This window comes from Hyperoodon ampullatus (assembly GCF_949752795.1).
Source record: "Hyperoodon ampullatus genome assembly, contig: scaffold_631, whole genome shotgun sequence".
NCBI classification, from domain to species: domain Eukaryota; kingdom Metazoa; phylum Chordata; class Mammalia; order Artiodactyla; family Ziphiidae; genus Hyperoodon; species Hyperoodon ampullatus.
The window spans coordinates 1-14,808 of NW_027641082.1; the positions used below are offsets into that span (position 1 = coordinate 1).

Below are 14,808 nucleotides of genomic sequence, written 5' to 3' on the forward strand. Positions count from 1 at the left end.
TGAGCCTAGATTCAGGAGGCCACCAGGAGTGGCCTTAGCAATCAAGAGCTGGAGTTCTAGCCAAGGGCACTCTTTTTCTACTTCTTGGTTCTCATCTGTGAGAACTCAGGTTCCCTAATCCAGTAAACGAGGTCATGCTGTATGAAGATTTACTAATAAAAGTGACTGCAGGACCTAAGCTCAATGACTTAATGATTTATTCATAAAATCATATCACAAGCAACAGAAGTACTGTTTAACTCTGTGGAAAAGAATTTTATAAAAATTGGCCAGCTTTAAATGCACCGCTGGAGTAACGATTTTTAAGTCCCTGGAAGGAACTGCTCTGTAAAATAAACATTTGTAAATCCAATGTTCATGGCCTGGGTTACACTCTCTTTTCTGGTTAGGTTCTTAAATCCTTGTTTTTAAGCATCAAGTTTGCTTAGAGAACTAAACATCTTAAAAAGTCTCTTCAGTAAAGCCTTCCACGTATTACAACTATTATGATCTGTATCCTGCACGGAAGGCCGCTGAGACGCAAGGGCAGGTAAGGACTTACTAAGGATGGAATATTCTTCCGAGGGCCAGACGCACTGAGCCTCAGCAGGTCTGATCTCGGTCCTTCCCCTCCAGACCCTTCCCCACGCCCTCCATGCCCCTTCCGCGGTCAGACCTGAATCCCTTCCCAGGCAGAGGCGCCGGCCTCCGAAGGATACCGGGGGTCCTCCCGCACTCCGGCCAGCGTCGAGCCCAAGCTCCCGGGCAGGCGAGAGGAGGGCTCTCCGCCCTTCTCTGCGAAGCTCGCGGCGCCTGGAGACCCCCAGGATGGAGGCGACAATCGCGCAGGCCCGTCCCCGCCGCGCGGAGCCGCTGTGTACGGAGGCGGCGCGGGCGGAGAGGAAGGAGCGCGGCTGCGCCCCCTGCCCGCGCCGCTCGGCGGTCCCGGCGCCTTCGAGGGCCGCGCGTCCCCGGGTCCCCGCATTGAGGCCTCCGGGCCGCTTCTCCCGCCCTCCGCCCGGCGGGAAGCCGGAGTTCTCGGCGACGGGGAGCGGGCAGAGGCCGGCGGGGTGTCCGTCTCCTACCCGCCCGGGGGCCCGGGGACGCTCGCGTGCTCAGGGCTCCCGGGGGGGGGGGGGAATGGGACGCGGGCAGATCACTGCTCCCGGGAGAAGAGGGAGCCCCCGATTCGAGCTTTTGAATGCACGAGTTGATAGCATTACTAATGACAATTGCCGAAAAGGAAACAGTAAAGAAAGCCCCCGCCCAGCTTTGGCTGGCGGTTCCACCGGCCCATCAGAGTTTGGGGGGGTGGGGGGGCAGCTGAAAAGGTCGAGAGAAGGGGGGAAGGGAAGGAGGAGGCTCCCGGTACGATTTCGGAGCTGACCGTGACCCCTCCTGCGACCGCGCTGGCCCCGGGCGGGCGTGCAGGGGCAAGGGGACGGCCGCCGCGCGTTCCGGTCCCGGGCCCTGCCGAGCGTGGCGTGGAGACTGCCGCCGGGCGGGAGCCACCGGTATCCCCGCGGCCCCTCCAAATCGGGCTTTGTTCCCGAGAGGACTCGTCCTTTCTCTCCCGGACCCTTCCCGCCACCCTGCGGCCCAACTCTTCACCCCACTTCTTCCCCGGAAGACGTGTCCCCACGTACTGGCGTCCATTCGGATGGCCACCGGGCACCGGAGAGGCCAGGGCCCCCAGACGCGCAGGCTGCGTTGGCGACGCAGAGAGCAGGTGGGCGGCGGCAGGCCTGGCCCGCGGCGCTCCAGTGCCCGGCGGAGGACACAGCGCACAGTCGCCGGCGGCCACCTCGGCCCCTGCCCACAGCCCGATGTACCTCTGGCCTGTCCGGTGGGGTCGGGTCGCTGCGGCCGCAGCGGAGCCCGGCACCGGTCCCGGATCACAGCTTCCAGCGCTCGGCCCGCGACGCGCCTCCGGTTACCCTGGGGCTGGCGTCTCTCGTTCCATCGGAGCGCGCGGGGACGGCTGTGCCGGGCGACCGATCGTCAGATATCATTGACAACACCCTCCTTTCATCGTGTTTTATACCTGCCCTCTGCACGTGCGGGGGACAGAGTGACAATTTTTTTAAAAATCTTAGCTGTGCCTCCAGGCCCACGTGCCCCTCTACTGGGCAGCTACTATTTATTTGTCCCCTGAAAGCGGTGACGGCAAAGTAAATAACAAGTGAGAGATGGTAAAACCTGGCGGGATTTCCGCTAGTCCTGTCGCGAACTACACGTCCCAGGAAGCCCTGGCGCCGGGACGCGTGTCCACTGCGCCATCCACTTGGAGGAGGCCTTACTCAGTCCGGGCCGACGCGCAGGCCAATCCCCTGGCCGTGCACCTTGGGCTGGAACCTGAGACGCGTTCGCCCTCAATGATGCTCCAGTTACAGAAGCAACGCAAGTTTGTCATTATCCCGAGGAAGAGGAGCGGCGTGGTCCTTGCGCATTTCACAAGAACTACTGGCACCTTTCAGCTGGACGAGCCAGCACCCCGGTTGTGACCTTTCCGGGGAGACCCACGCGCCTGCCCAGCACAGCAAAGGACCCCACTTGGAGCCGCGTCTGCTGCTGCGATCGGCCGACGTGCCCCTGCCGGAGCCGCGGCTGGTTCCGTCCACCTCTTCCACTTCATTTATCTGTGGATCATTTTGAGTCCATCTTGTAAATGTTTAGCACTTTGCTGCTTTACTGCTTCTTCCTGGGGACAGTTCCAGCACTGGCCGAGCTCGGCGGAGAGAGGCGACTGAGCCCGGAGAAGAGCGAAATATGGGGACCCGGGCTCAAAGCAGCTGTGGTCCTTCCCGCGCGCTATTTCTACATCCAGGCGGTGGACACATCAGGAAATAAGTAAGTCGAGCAATGGCTCCCTGATTATTTTGGAATGCAGTTAAAACTTACTGGTTTTCCCCTTAAGTTTTATCCGCCCAAGAACTCGTTTCTCCACAGCAGTTTAAAATCCAGGACATTTGGGTGCTATTCACATCCGGTTGTAACTGTTCCCCCCATCCAATCAATTTTTCTCTGTAGCTTTACAAATAATTTCGAATTAGCTCTTCTCCTGGCTATTTTGATAGGGATTTCCCCATGACTGGGGAACAAACTCCTGTACTTTGCTGAAAGTACTTTTTCTCATTATTTTTGCATAAACTGTTATAAGGAATTTAAACCCACTTGTTAGAAACTGCTTGGTTGCACCTTTCTCTGTTTTCAGGTGGACCTCTGCAGGTAAGCAGGTTTTGAAACTCAAAAGAAAAATAAAGCACTATTTGAAACTTTAGAGTTGAGGGGGAATGTATCAAAATATGAATCTCCTATTTTTGTTACAACTTTATTTCGTTCCACTGAATTCAACGGTTGAAAGTATACTTAAAACTTATTTGTAGAATTCACTTACTTCTGAAATGATTGTCTTTTTTTTAATTGGTGGATGCTGCTGTGTGTATTTTGTAGGCAGAAAATCTTGGGACTAAGAAGTTTCCCAAAGCAAAGAAAAGGAGAGTTATAAATTTTGTCACTTGTCTATAAATAGTACGATTGGGGAAGCTAAATACCATCTTAATCGTAACAGCCAGAGCACTCACTCCAAAAAAACCTTTTGTACAATGTCGCTTGGGTGATATACTACCTACTAGCTTTTGCCTGTGGCTGAGCGTGATTTATAATACTGATTCTTTAAAAAAAAATCTTTGAGAGAGATTTTTCAGAAAATCATTATCTTTAGAGGCACCATTTCATCACAAATTTCCAGATGGGCATGAAATAAATAGTAGGTTGAAAAGACTATTTTTATATATGAAATGCATAAGTATGTTCTATGTTTACATAAATTAGTAGTCAACATATCTCCTTGCAATTTTCTAATAAAACTGTTTTATGTTATCTTGGCCATTGTAATCCTCTTCTTTTTTTCCTCTCTGATCCATCCTATTCATTCTGGTACTAAAAGCATAAGGAAAAAGAAACAAGCATATGTTAGGGGGAGGATGTGGAGGAGAATAGGAAGGTTCACAGACTAGAGAACGTAATCTTTGCACGGTTGTTTCTTAAAATAATCTTTCTATCTCACTGTTCTTCCCATCACAGATTCACATCTTCTCCGGGTGAAAAGGTGTTCCAGATTAAAGTCTCAGCCCCAGATGAGCAATTCACTAGAGTGGGCGTCCAGATTTTAGACCGAAAGGATGGGTCCTTCATAGTAAGATACAGAATGTATGCGAGCTACACAAATCTGAAGATAGAAGTCAAATTCCAAGGTCAACATGTGGCCAAGTCTCCATATATTTTAAAAGGTAATTTGGAACATAATTTTAACACAGCAGTATTTGAACACAATAATACATGTCATTTGATCAACAAAAACAAGTTAGCGTGGTATTTTTTTCACTAAAAGAAAAAAAGAGACATTTCCTACTTGAAAGCTAAATTGAGGGTCCTGGTAAAAGAGAGAAATGCATGATTCAAATGGAAATTACAATTTGCTAAAGAGGAAAGGACATATTAATAGAGAAGTTGCTCCCTAAAGGCACAACATTAGCAAGAACAATCAAGCTATATATACGGTCATCGATGACGCTTTCTTAATTAGAGATATATGACTTAAGTAACTGATGAGTGTTATTGAAATTTGGTCGGTCACTTCAGGAAGAAAGAGGACTTGATGGGAGAGCAGGGGAATTGACTGTGGGTTTTTTTGTTTTGTTTCAGTGCTATTTTCCAGAGGAATTCTGTTTTCTTATACAGGATAAGAGTACAACTTTCTTATCTAGAGCCATATCATTCCCTCTCAGCAGAGACAGTACCCTAAAATATTAGAGAAGCAGTGTGTATACAGACACATGAATCTTCCTTGTCTCCCTGCTCCACGAAAGGCAAACATTTTTCTAGAAAGTGCCTCCATTTCTTCCCCACACTCCACCAGGACCACACAGTACCATATAACCTACTAACCTTAAAAAGATGCCCCGTTGTCTACTACTGCCTGGGTCAGGTGACAATCTGAGACTCATAGAAATAAATGACAGTAAAATCTCAATTCCGATTCTATATTATGTTAGTATTATTTCTATAAACATGTAATTAATTCATTATAATATTAATGAAATGGGTGTTTTGAGGATTACTTTGCTTCTTTATATTTTCTTTAAAAAAAATATTATACTAAACATAGTAGGGGTGTTTTATTTACTTGTATTGGTTTTTTTTGTTTGCTTTTTTGTTTTTGCCTCGCCTCAAGGCTTGCAGTATCTTAGTTCCCCCACCAGGTATTGAACCCAGGCCCCGGCAGTGGAAGCATGGAGTCCTAACCACTGAACCGCCAGGGAATGCCCATTTGTATTGTTACTTATGATGATTTATCCATTGAGAAAAGTACCTTAGACACTTTAAGAACTAGTTTGTATAATAGACCATTGAAATATAAATTTCTTATCATTTTGTCTTTCATTAAAACAGGTATACTCCTCTGATATCCTTTTACCAATGTTTGGTTATTCTTAAGTACACAAAACATAAAGAGTAATGCTTTGCCATACAGCAGAAGCTAACACAACATTGTAGAGCAATGATACTCCAATAAAAATTAATTTTAAAAAAAAAAGAGTAAATGGACTATGGGAACTTCCCTGGTGGTCCAATGGTTAAGACTCTGCAGGAGGCATGGGTTCGATCCCTGGTCAGGGAACTAAGATCCTACAGGCCGCACTGCCAAAAAAAAAAAAAAAAAAGTAATGGACTATGGTAGCCACTTAGAGCAAAAAGTAGCACCGTTGGCTTTCTTTTGAACTCGTGCCAAGTGGGCCTGACTGTGAAAATATCATAACACCTATCTGTGAAGAGTGGTCAGAACAGACTTAACTTGAGATACAGCAGGGTAATAAAAATGTTTTTCTTTTTAAAATATGTTTTCCATCAAATTGCCCTCCCCATCTAACTAGGCAAAACTTGTAAAGTCATATTACGAATATTTGTTACATGTTTCAAATGCTGAGTGAAATTATTACTGTATCCTTTGTTCCTTGTGTGTAATTAGGGCCAGTTTACCATGAGAATTGTGACTGTCCTTTGGAAGACAGTGCAGCCTGGCTATGGGAGATGAACTGCCCAGAAACCATTACTCAAATTCAGAGAGATCTGGCACATTTCCCTACCATTGATCCAGAAAAGATTGCAACAGAAATCCCAAAAAGATTTGGACAGAGACAGAGCTTGTGTCATTATACCTTGAAGGATAACAAGGTACAATTCATGACTGAGGTTTTCTTGCCTTAGTGATGTTTTATTTTCACCATTTGGCTACAACTAGCTACATAGTTTTATTAAAAATCATTCTGCAGATCATTGTGATAAGATTGATCTCAGTGAGGTCAGCGGGTACTTTTAGACTAACAGTAAACATTCAATTCTCTTCCAGATTTTTATCAAGACTCATGGTGAACATGTAGGTTTTAGAATTTTCATGGATGCCATACTACTTTCTTTGACTAGAAAAGTAAGTATTTCTTTTCTCAGATGTATAATAGACAATTGGAGCCCAGGTTTTATACTATAATTTTTCAAAATAAAAATAATAACAATACCAGGGTTGTTCTATTCTGGACCCTTAAGTACTATATACTATTCTGAAGTTTTATGTCAGGTAGTATACCTGTATTAGTCTCCTAGGGATGCTGTAACAAAGTACTGTAAACTGGGTGGCTAAAAACAACAGCAATTTGTTCTCTCACAATCTGGAGGCTAGAAGTCCGAAATCAATGTGTCAGCAGGGCAGTGCTTCCTCTAAAACCTATAGGGGGGATCCTTTCTTGGCTATTCCTAGTTTCTGGGGGTGCCTGGCAATCCTTGGTGTTCCTGGTTTGCAGCTGCATCACTCCGCTCTGTTGTCACATGGTGTTATCCTTGTGTGTTTTGACATCTTCATCTCTTCTCACAAGGACACCAGTCATATTGGATTAAGGGTCCACCCTAGTCCAGTAGGATCTCATCTTAACTAAATACATCTGCAGCAGCCCTATTTCCAAATAAGGTCATTATGAGATACTAGGGTTTAGGACTTCAGCCTATCTTTTGGGGGGATACACTCAACCCCAAACAGTATATTATAGATGAAAATACCTGGGACTTCCCTGGTGGTCCAGTGGGTAAGACTCCACGCTCCCAGTGCAGGTGGCCTAGGTTCGATCCCTGGTTGGGGAACTAGATCCCACATGCATGCCACAACTAAAAGATCCCGCATGCCGCAATGATGATCCCACGTGCCGCAATGAAGATCCTGCATGCCGCAACTAAGACCCAGTGCAGTCAAAATAATAAATAAATAAGTAAATATTTTTAAGGAAAGAAGATACTTTACAGTAAAATTATTTTGGTACTAAACTTACTTTGAGCCTAAAGGAGAATTGCCGTATGCTGAATCCTGTTCCTGGGTATAATGTGCTTTAGCAGGGTTTTAGTGGAGTTTTGACAATGATAGTGAAATGGCTGATATGAAAAACTATACCATCATTTTAACCATCTTGGCTTTCTTTTCCTAGGTGAAGATGCCCGATGTGGAGTTTTTTGTTAATTTGGGAGACTGGCCTTTGGAAAAAAAGAAATCCGATTCAAACATTCATCCGATCTTTTCCTGGTGTGGCTCCACAGATTCCAAGGATATCGTGATGCCTACCTATGACTTGACTGACTCTGTCCTCGAAACCATGGGCCGGTGAGAGACGGGTCCCAGATGACCCAGAGCCTTGGTTTTCTTTCCTTCGTGAGTTCTTTCCCAACAACTCTTGCAATGTGATGGTTTGGGAGAAAAACCTGTTGCACTCTCTGTCTTCCAGAGTCAGTCTGGATATGATGTCTGTGCAAGCCAACACGGGTCCTCCCTGGGAAAGCAAAAACTCCACAGCTGTCTGGAGAGGGCGAGACAGCCGAAAAGAGAGACTTGAGTTGGTAAAACTCAGCAGAAAACACCCGGAACTCATAGACGCTGCTTTCACCAACTTTTTCTTCTTTAAACACGATGAAAGCCTGTATGGTCCTATTGTAAAACACATTTCATTTTTTGATTTCTTCAAGGTATGACATCATCCATGGCCAATCCTTTGTGTTTTTCCAAATACCTGCATTTGGGGGCGGGAAATCTAGGCCTGTAAATTACAGGGGTGAGAGAGGTGAGTGCAACATTTTAGGAACCGTAAGGAATGGAGCCCTGGGGACTAACCAGTTCCTAGGGGGGCAACCTGGGTTGTACTCAGTACCTAGACCTGATATTAAATATGCAGCACAGGAGCTTGGGACCTGGGTTGAGCTATAATTTTTCCCCCAACTGACCCTCAAGAAAAGCATATTTCGGCTCCAAATCCTTTTTTATTAATAAATACATGTAAGTAATTTTACAAATATTTCTCCCCAGAGCCATAGCATCATAATAGACTAAAGAAGAAATATAAACCAGGTGTCTCTTGTTGGGCCTTCTGGTAGGGAAATGACTTGGAATCCATCCAGACGTTCTGCTCAGGAACTCTGGGGATGCTACACACTTTCTGTGTCTAGAATGTGGACTGTTCCTGTTTCCCCAGTATGGATCCTTTCTCTGACCACTCCCCTTTTTCAAGCAGTGGGATACCGCCCTGATGTCTAGACCACTGACGGGTTTTGAAGCCCCATGTGGTGAAGGGAAAAGTGGGCCAAAAAGTAGTCAGCTGTCTCCTGCAGGTGGGAAGGCCAGTGATTAGCTGTCTGTGCTGTAAATGGCCTGATTTTCTTTTGATGGGTTACCTGGTACGAGGAAGACCCAAAGGCCATAAGTTGAATTGTCTGTGTTTCTTCCATATGCATATACAGAAATTTTGGAAAGAAATGGGAGATTTGATACCAAATCAAATCTGATACCAGCCATCCCTCTTCAGAGGGTGTTTTGTCAGACCTTTACTTTCTTTCTACCTGTTGAATTTGCTACAGCTAAAGACTGTTGACTACCACAGTGCTATATTTTGATTCATAGGTGTTCTTCCCCCAGAGCTTGTTAATTTCATTAACACTTGCATGTGGCCACCTGATGTTAAAAGGTAACACGGCATAGAATGTGCCATCGTGAGGTGCTCGTGCCATCAAGAAAGTAGTAAACGGATTACACAGTCACGATCAATCTACCTTTCCTTAGATTGTAGCCTTAGGACAACAGTTTTATAATTTTATTGGCTGCCCCACCGTTAGCCTTGTGGACCCTTTTTGAAACTTGGGAGAACATCAAAATGTGCCCTTAGCTCTAGGTCAGCATGTTATATATAATAGCGCTTACTAAGTGTTGGAGGCCATGGGCAAAATCCGGCCAGTTTGTATCTGAGGTTTGATGTGTGGAAAGAGAAGGAGAATAAAGAGTGGGAAAAAGGAAATTTAATGGAGGTTCTTCTACTTTACTGCTGTTTTGCAGCATAAGTATCAGATAAACGTCGATGGCACTGTTGCAGCCTATCGCCTACCGTATCTGCTAGTAGGTGACAGTGTGGTGCTGAAGCAGGACTCCATCTACTATGAACACTTTTATAATGAACTGCAGCCCTGGAAACACTACATTCCAGTTAAAAGCAACCTGAGCGATCTCCTAGAAAAACTTAAATGGGCAAAAGATCACGATGAAGAGGTAAGGTCAGTCTCTTTGTACCCCAATTATCATGGGTTCATTTTCCATGTCTTGTGCCTGGAAGGCATTTGGGATGCTTAGATGTAGACCCTTACCTGTAAATGGGAAGCCACCTCCCCACGGATAGCACAGATCCCTTCAGGGTAAACACAGGCATAGTGGCTTGGATTAGCTGTCCACTCTGCACATGACACAAAAAGCTAAACCTTGGCCTTGATTATGCTCTCCCCTTTAGTCAGTTTGATTTGAGCCCCAAGCACTGCCTCACCTCCCCTAGCAATATGAAAATGAAGATGGCCAGCCTGGCAGGAGGAAAAACTAACTGTGCTATGGATTAAAATGAGGGATTGCATGAAAGAAGCATCAAACTAATTGTGTGCTGAAAATTGTTAAGGCAGTGCATTAAGCTTCATCTTACATTTACTCTGCAAAGTCATTGTTAGTTCAATTATTGTATGCCTTTTCTCTCCAAGAGAGGCCAATTCTAGAAGGCCCAATATGACTTATCAAACTTTCAAGTCTTAAAATCGTCCCTTTGATTTGAACAAACGTACTCTGTTAAATGTTCCCTTTACCGCACAAGACCCCAAAGATATTTTTTCCACTATTGTCCCACTAAAATGTACTCTGAAGATCAGTTAGCATATGTCTGTATGGGGAAAAATATGTTTCATTAAAGGATATTATTCTTGTTCCCACAGGCAAAGAAGATAGCAAAAACAGGACAAGAATTTGCAAGAAATAATCTCATGGGTGATGACATATTCTGTTATTATTTTAAACTTTTCCAGGTCAGTATTTTCTAAGAAAATAGACATACTTGTAATTGGTCATGTTAGTAGCAAGTAATATTTCACTTAACAATTTCTAATAGTATATTCATTTAGGAGATATATGTATACCTCTGTAGGCAAAAATCAGGGATAAATATTAAATAATAATGAAAATATTAGAAAGCCAAAGATTAGCTAATGGAGAATGCTACAACCTTAAAAGAAAAGTATTAACGTTAGAACCATGTGGTATGTGGTTAGAAAATTGGCTTCTGATCCTACAGAGTTACTGTGCGTGGATTCACATTTCCTCTCTGTACAATATTGCTGCTGCCTTACCATTTCTTTTTCTATACAGTGCAAGGTATGTTTGGACCTGTTGTGCTGACCCCATATGGGCCATGACTTTTCTTGGAAATTGTTTTTATGGACCTACCGTTTAGGCATTGTAATCAGAGCGTATCTGACAATTTGAAAGGTTCTTTTTTTAAAAAAAAAAATGCAGTAGTAAACAAGTAATTGGATAATAATAGTACTAGATCTAAGTTAAGATTTTTTTAATTCAGAATTGCAGATATTGAGCCCCGTGTCTTAGGCTCTGCTGCAGAACAAAGTTGGTCATTCCTGGTCCCTTCCCCCTTTATAACCTTTCCTAGGGGATGGTGAAGTATGTAAACTGAAGAAAGAGCTGGGGGGATGTACTATTTGAATTCCCAAAGAGCCACAGGGTAGAGTTCACTCATTCAACTCACATTTTTCGAGCCTAAGCGCCTCAGCCAGAGCTTAACCCAGAGCAAGCACATGATGAATGAAGATGCGACTGAGGCTGTACCAGCCATGGTAGGTCAGGCAGAAATAGTCTATCCTCAGATTCTCAGTCAAGGGAAGATGGGGAGCACAATTATTTTCGCTACGTGGCAGAAGATCAAAAAAAAATACAGTACGAGTCATATCAGTGAAGCGTAGACTAAGGAGTGGTCCCTTAGAAATAGGCAGCCAGTGCCCAAAGGTCAGTTGCCTCTCAGAAGCTCTGTTGTTGGGCTTTTAAGGGGAATATGGAGGACCTTGCATACCACAACTTGACACATGTGTTAAGTGGACTGTGTTCTAGCAAACTCCGGTGTATCTAATTTGGTAAGTGGACGTTAAGTGATATATAAGACATGTTTTTGTATTGTTTCCTATACAGGAATATGCCAGTTTACAAGTGGGTGAGCCCCAAATCCGGGAGGGCATGAAGAGGGTAGAACCACAGACCGAGGATGACCTCTTTCCTTGCACATGCCATACGAAGAAGGTAACCAGAACTCACCTTCTAGCCAGTGTCAGAGTAAGAACTAACAGTGATCCAACTCTTCATTCATTCCTTTCCTCGTTCAGTCAGGCAACAGCTACCTGAATGCCTCCTGGAGCCTCCAAGTAATTCATTCTAGCAGAAGCAGATAAAATAGATCCCAAAAAGGCAAAAGACAAGTGCTAAGATGCAGTGAAGTGAGCTCTCAGCAAAGTGGAGGGAAGCTATTTTTACTGTGAGAATTCAGATCATGTGGCATTTGAATAGATGTTTACAGTTTGAAAAGTGTTTTCACACCTATCATCTAAGAGCTTCATCTCCCTGTGAGATCGTTTCTGCAGAGTTCGTCATCCAGTTTAGAGATGGAAAAATGTATAACCATCATTATTCATGTTAACAGAGTATTCATTTAAACGCAATCTTGGTTGATACCACTACATACTGATTTTGTTTATAAAAGGCAGATGCACATATGGACTTGGCAGGCTCAAGAGGACCTTAGAGATCACCCAGTAAATGCCTTCATTTTATAGTTAACAAAACCGAGCCCAAAGAAGAGTTTAGCTCAGAATCATCTATCTGGATTATAGCAAAGCAAGAACCAAAAACCAGTGTATCACCTTCAAATTGTGTGCATAATTGTGCGTAAAGACAGTGTGATGGGTTGGGTGGGGGGGCGGTGATTATAGGTATTTTTCATTTGAAGGAATATATATTGTACAAAGTTATTGTATGTATTATATGTAGTATATATATATATATATAATATGCTGGCTTGACATTATTTTAAGCAACAGCATCATGTCTCTGAACAGACAAACTCAGAACTGTGGCATTGGAACCAAAGTTAAGAGTGCAGATTTGGCAATTATTATGTCTGCCTCTCAAGCGGGTTTAAAAGGAATAAGATGACTACCGGCCCCGATGGTGTGATGGGGCCACCTCATACAAGTTCACAGATTGTTAAATATTTAGGAATTTTTCACAGTGGTTAAATTTTGGTAGCTTGGAAACCACCTGGTGGAAGTATTTACACCATGACAACAGTACATGCTACAAATCAGTTTTGGTTGTCTGTTTTGTTTTGGGGGGGAACTGATTTGCCACTAACTGGCTCTCAGAAGTGGTACATCATCAGCATTAATTGCTCTCAGTGCTGCAAGGCCATAGAATCAGTGAAAGCCTGTGACAAAACAGAAATTTCCAGAATCGAAACGTGCTCCCACATGGAGTTAGTGATTTGATATCAGAACGCTTCTGTTGGCTCCAAATGAAAGTGGGCAGCTCCCTTTCTCCACTCCTCTTTTTAAATTTTTATCTCTAAGTGACTTTGAGGGGTGCCAAATGATTCCCTAGATTCATAGCAGTTAGGGACTAGAATGATAGCTTTGTTTATTTTTTGCCCATTGTCTACTCTAGCCGTTCACTGATACCATTCATAACGCAAGCCTTTTACCATAATACAGACCCTTAGATGTTCAGGTTCCCAACCAATGTGACTTTACCCTTGGGTGATTCCAAATAATAGTCCTAAAAGCCTCTAGCAATAACTTGGCTTTTTTTTTTCCCCTTCTTTCATCTTTAGGGGAAAATAATTAATAGACTAATGTAAGCCTTCTTGACTCGTAGAAGACTTCCTGATGGCTCTAAATATTTTGTTTCTTAATTGCAGACCAAAGATGAACTCTGATACGCAAAATACCTTTCCTTCAAATAATGGTGCTCTGAAGACTCTTCTTAACTGAAAAGAAGAAGAATGTCTTTTAAATATTAATTCCATGGACAGTATAAAATCTGCTCTGTGATTGTCTGGATTATGAAGATATGTTTCTTCTTATTATGCAGTATTCCCATGACTGACCTTTAAAGCACATTTTTAGAATTTTATAATAAAAGCACTTTTATTTTAAAAGGCTGTGTTGTGCTAATTGTTAACTGTGTTTGGACCATGGAGCCTTAAAAAGAGAGGGTGTCTGGGTCCTGGACTCAGAGTGAAGCATCACAGAAGCCACCACCTACCCACACACGGGGTTTACATGAGAAAGCAATAAACCTCTGTCTTTTTTTTTTTCTTAAAGATTTTTTTGATGTGGACCATTTTTAGAGTCTTTATTGAATTTGTTACAATATTGCTTCTGTTTTTTTATGTTTTGGTTTTCTGGCTGCGAGGCATGTGGGATCCTAGCTCCCCGACCAAGGATCAAACCCACATCCCCTGCATTGGAAGGTGGACCGCCAGGGAAGTCCCTAAACCTCTCTCTTGTTTACACTATTATTTTGGATAATCAGTCCCTCACAGCCAAACCTAATTCTAACTAATACATCTTCGAAGGCTTTTCTTAATCTGGCCTCTGCCTGTATCTTTTTTTTTTTTTTTTTTTTTTTTTTGTGGTATGCGGGCCTCTCACTGTTGTGGCCTCTCCCGTTGCGGAGCACAGGCTCCGGACGCGCAGGCTCAGCAGCCATGGCTCACGGGCCCAGCCGCTCCGCGGCATATGGGATCCTCCCAGACCGGGGCACGAACCCGTATCCCCTGCATCGGCAGGCGGACTCTCAACCACTGCGCCACCAGGGAGGCCCTCTGCCTGTATCTTTAATCAAATCTCTCACAGCTTCCTAATATGTACCCTGTAGTCCAGCAAAATCAATCCCTGTTCTTTCTGTGCCTTGTTCCTTAACCTTCCTTGTACATGCTTCCCCTTGGTCTGGAATGCCATGACCCTCTTCTTCCTCTGGCTTAGATATCCTTCAATGCTCATTGCAGGAATCACTCCCCTGAATCTCTCCATCTGTGTACTTGTATCGTCTTTTCCCTGCTATGGGGTCATGATCTAAATTGTAGTCTCTCTCCCTGACCAGATGTTAAGCAACTTGATAAGAGAGACCGTGCTCTTCTTCTGGTTCATAGTGTGCCTGAAACTAGAAAGATGCAATAAGTATTGAATGCATGAATGAATGACTGAATGAAAATTACCCTGAAATGTGATTAAGAGAATTAAAAAGGAACTTGAAATCCTAACACTGAACAGTAGCATATGGCCCACAAATTCCTTTCCTAATTGTTTCCCTTCTACCCATCTTCCAGTTAAATAATGTGTTATAAATTTTTTAAATTTTGGAATGTTTCATAT

General features: G+C 43.8%; 1 protein-coding gene across 2 annotated transcripts; it reads left to right on the forward strand.

Moving 5' to 3' along the window:
* Positions 1–2,647: 2,647 nt before the first annotated feature.
* POGLUT2 (protein O-glucosyltransferase 2) lies at positions 2,648–13,475 on the forward strand (the record flags this gene model as incomplete). Of its 2 annotated transcripts, none has more annotated exons than XM_079728601.1 (10): positions 2,648–2,829; positions 4,066–4,271; positions 6,011–6,216; positions 6,392–6,469; positions 7,512–7,684; positions 7,806–8,043; positions 9,401–9,610; positions 10,312–10,401; positions 11,573–11,680; positions 13,350–13,475. In XM_079728601.1, 10 exons carry the CDS (start codon positions 2,648–2,650, stop codon positions 13,365–13,367), a joined length of 1,509 nt encoding a protein of 502 aa, XP_079584727.1. The 2 variants fall into 2 exon arrangements, with proteins under 2 accessions (XP_079584727.1, XP_079584726.1); XM_079728600.1 differs by lacking the exon at positions 13,350–13,475 and adding an exon at positions 11,764–11,829.
* Positions 13,476–14,808: the final 1,333 nt, after the last annotated feature.